We start from the raw sequence: 3949 nt of genomic DNA, 5'->3' as shown, positions 1-3949 counted from the left end.
AGTCTTAAACTGCCATTGTATACCACACTATGCCTATTTCTGTATTTATTTTCTAGAAAGGAAATTATTGAATAAATAAGTGGAAACATGATAAATGTCTTTGACACATAGATAACTGATATCAGACAATTTATTTTTTAAAAGATAATTTTAAAGTCAATTAGTATAAATCCTAGCTGCACAGGGATTTGCATGAGTTGGAATCAAACTCTAGCCTGGTAGATTGTGCCCTCCCCCTAGCCTAGCTGCTCAGGGAGGGACACTTCCTGGTAAGAACTCTCCCTAGGGCCCCTTTCATGTCAGTGTTTCTCAGCGTGTAGATTAGGGGGTTGAGCAGCGGGGTTCCCAGTGTGTACACCAATGAAATGAACTGATCTTGCTTGGGGTGATAGTTAGAGACCGGACGCAGATACATGAAGGCACAACAGCCATATTGCAGCACAACCACAGTGAGGTGGGAGGAGCAGGTACAGAAGGCCCGGTAACGACCAGCGGATGAGTGCATGTTGAGCACAGCAGCAAGGATGCAGGTGTAAGAGGCAGCAATGAGGAGAAAAGGCACAGCAATGGCGAGCGTGGCTGCCACCAGCACCGACTGCTCATGGAGGTGGCTGCTGGTACAAACAAGACGCATCACTGGTGGTACATCACAAAAGAAGTGCTCAATGCCCCGAGCCTGGCAGAATGGCAGAGAGAATATGAAGGCCACCAACTGTAAGGACAGGAACAAGCCAATGACCACAGAAGCCACAACCAAGCGGACACAAAAAGTGAAGGTCGTGATGAGAGGGTACTGCAAAGGGTGGCAAATGGCAATGTACCGATCAAGGGCCATGGCAGCCAAGAGTAGGCAATCAGCACTGCCAAGGCCGATGAAGAAAATCATCTGAGTGGCACAGCCCAGGAGGGTGATGGTCCTCTCTGTCTGAAGAGTGTTGGCCAGAATATGGGGCACCACCGCAGCAGTGTAGCATAGTTCTATCCATGAGAGGCTGCCCAGAAAATAGTACATGGGCACGTGTAGACAGGATTCTATCCAGACAGACACTACAATGAGTACATTCCCAGCGACAATGAACACATAAATCAGGCTGATTCCAAAGAAGGACAAGAAACGCAGCTCTGAACAAGAAGGATAAGCCAGGAACACGAATTCCCTCAACACGGAGCAATTTTCACAGGTCATGGAGCTAATATTTTTCTCTGTACAAAGTTACAAGGACAGAAGGCAGAATCAGACTGGTGATATATTAAGTTACACCCTCTGAGATGTGAATCTAATATAATTAAGGCTAGGATTAGAAATAAGAAGGAACAAAGCTTATTATTTTAAAAAGAAATCAAAATCAAAGCATATTATTTAAAGTTGCATAGGTAAGGGATTGGCTTTATGGCACAGCAGATTAAACCACAGCCTGTGTCTTCTGTATCCCACATCAGAATGCTGGTTGGAATCACAGCACCTCTGTTGTGACCCAGTTCCTTACTAATGCATCCTGATGAGCAGTGGATGATAGTTCAAAACCATCAGATAGAGTTCCAGACTGGCAACTTCAACCTGGCTGATTCTGGCCCTGCCAATAGATGAAAGATCACTCTTACTCTCTCTCCCTCTCTGTCATTCTGCCTTTCAAGTAGAAAAAAATAAACTTTTTGATGAAAATAAAGTTGGAGATAACGGACAATGAAATAAAGTTACAAGTATAAATTATACACATGAAGGAGTATAAATTGTTGGTATCGTGATTTATAAAAATGTTTTAAACTTCTTGGGATTTATATTGAAAATCAAGTTTGTAGTTTTTAAATTATTGTCTTTAGCTCTTCATTTTTATGAATACCTTGGAGTCCCTATCTACATATATTTCAACTTTTTGCATTAAAATAAATTTTTTCTTAAATTCTAAAAAGACAAGTTTCTGTGTTGCTTCCACATTTATGAATTCTCTCTACACCTCCATTTCTATCAGCTACAAATAGGGTAAAATTATGGAAGAGATTATAGAAGAGAGGTAGTTGAGAAAGTGAGGGGAAATTCAAACTATTTTCAGAGGGAGTGGGATGGCAATAAGATTTTGTTGGTAAATTACCAAGAATGGGCCAAGGATTTGCGGGGGGGGGGGGGGGGGCTCAGAATTATCCACATGATGGAGGGAACCAACCATCTACCCATCCATTCACGCATTAATTCATATATTTATTATAGTCAGTGCATCCTGAGGCACTGATTCAGTAATGGGACTATAACATGCAAAAACTAGGGATATTGTGGAAAATGAAGAAAAAATGACTGAGGAAAGGTTTAACATAAACCTGAGTTTGATTATGTGAGAAATAAACCCCAGGAAATGGAGCGCTTGGCTTCTTTTGCCACATCCATTTAAAAGACATACAACAGCTGAAGGAAACAGGGCGTTTTATCCAATGTTCCCTCCTGGTCTGTACAGATATTGGGAAACTCATGCTCAGAAGCTTTTAGAAATCTAAGAATGCTTCCTGTGAGTTTGGATGTGAATATGAAAGAGTAAGCTGGTTCCTTCTTCCATAGTTCCAAAGAGCTTATGAAATCAGGGAGGATTCATTTAGCTTCCACAAAGCCATTTAATGAAGAGGCATAGCTTGGAAATGATGTTTATTTCACTTCTTTGCCCAAACCAATGCAAAATAAAGAGATTGGCAAGGGGTCACATGTGCCTTTGTTTCTACTGACACATGAGAACATTTTCTGTGATTATGTAGGCTCTTTGAAGAAACATCTCTATCTATGAATATCACTTCTAGCAACAAACATTCCTGTAAACCCACCTTTGGGTCACAAGTTTGGGACAGTTGTGAATAGAGACTGTTACGTATCCTCAAGGCACCCTTGGTATTGATGACTGCTGTTTCCCAACTTCTAAAAAATGGTGTCTTCTTCACTCCTTCCGTTTTCATCTTCTAAAATTCAGAAGTGCCTCACTAGATCACTGAGCCTGTTACACACTCCACAATACATTCTGTATATGCGAGGGGCAGTGCATCATTGAAATCAGCTTACCCAGAGTCAATCTGACATAATGTGCACAGACTCTAAAACATCACACTGCACCCCATGAACTTGTAAAATTATAAATCTAATTGTCAACTTAAAATAAACCAACCTGTCAATGGTTAAAGGCAAAAATTCAATTAAGTTGTGGTTTGAATAATAGCATGTCTTGGTCTTGTGATGCGAGGAAACATATAATTTCCTTAAGTTTCAGTTTCTTCATTTGAAAAATAAGAATAATAGTCAAGCTTATTTCAAACTTTGTTGTAAGTTTAAATGAGATAACCATATAAGATATACATGATGATGACTAGTATTTTTATTACAACGTAATAATCAACAACCATCATTATTATCTATAAATTCAAGAAATATCTTACCTTATGTATATTATTATCTTCTCATATCAGCATAATGTACAAATTGTAGACACACAATAATTACATTGAATACATAAATACACTTTAAAAAAGTGTCACTAATCCCTATGTTTGCAATTTTTATTTTTGTTTTTAAAATTATTTCTTAAGCAAATCACTTGTTCAGGAACACTCATGTAAAGCAGTTTCACATCTATCACTTTGGTTGCTCTAGAAAAGAAGTCTTATCACACATAACATACAGACACCTACAACAGATGACCAAGGCTGGTCTACCACCTGTATTATGATGGAGGGCTTTGCAACCGTGTTGTGAAAACTGAGAATTTCCTAATGATACATTGCACTCATACAATTTTGATGATGCTCCCTTGCGTTTGCAATGAAACATTTACATCAGAGCTATTACAGGTCATAAATTCTTGGTTCTGGAAGGGATCTCAGAGTTGCCTAGTTCCGTCTCCTTAGATATATGAATCTACAAATTTGTGTCTGGACATCAATTCCTCTTCAATCAATGCCTAGGGAATATTGCTGTTTT

The 3949-nt window shown here is 39.2% G+C and overlaps 1 protein-coding gene across 1 annotated transcript; it reads right to left on the bottom strand.

Annotated features, from left to right (window-relative positions):
* Window positions 1–241: 241 nt before the first annotated feature.
* On the bottom strand, window positions 242–1186 carry LOC101524405 (olfactory receptor 10W1). Its single transcript, XM_004585503.2, has one exon. The coding sequence runs from the start codon at window positions 1184–1186 to the stop codon at window positions 242–244; it is 945 nt and encodes a 314-aa protein (XP_004585560.2).
* Between the last annotated feature and the right edge of the window lie 2763 nt (window positions 1187–3949).

The sequence above is a fragment of the Ochotona princeps genome, chromosome 4, assembly GCF_030435755.1.
Source record: "Ochotona princeps isolate mOchPri1 chromosome 4, mOchPri1.hap1, whole genome shotgun sequence".
NCBI classification, from domain to species: domain Eukaryota; kingdom Metazoa; phylum Chordata; class Mammalia; order Lagomorpha; family Ochotonidae; genus Ochotona; species Ochotona princeps.
The sequence above is the reverse complement of the archived record's forward strand: the minus strand, read 5'-3'. Positions and strand labels throughout refer to the sequence as shown.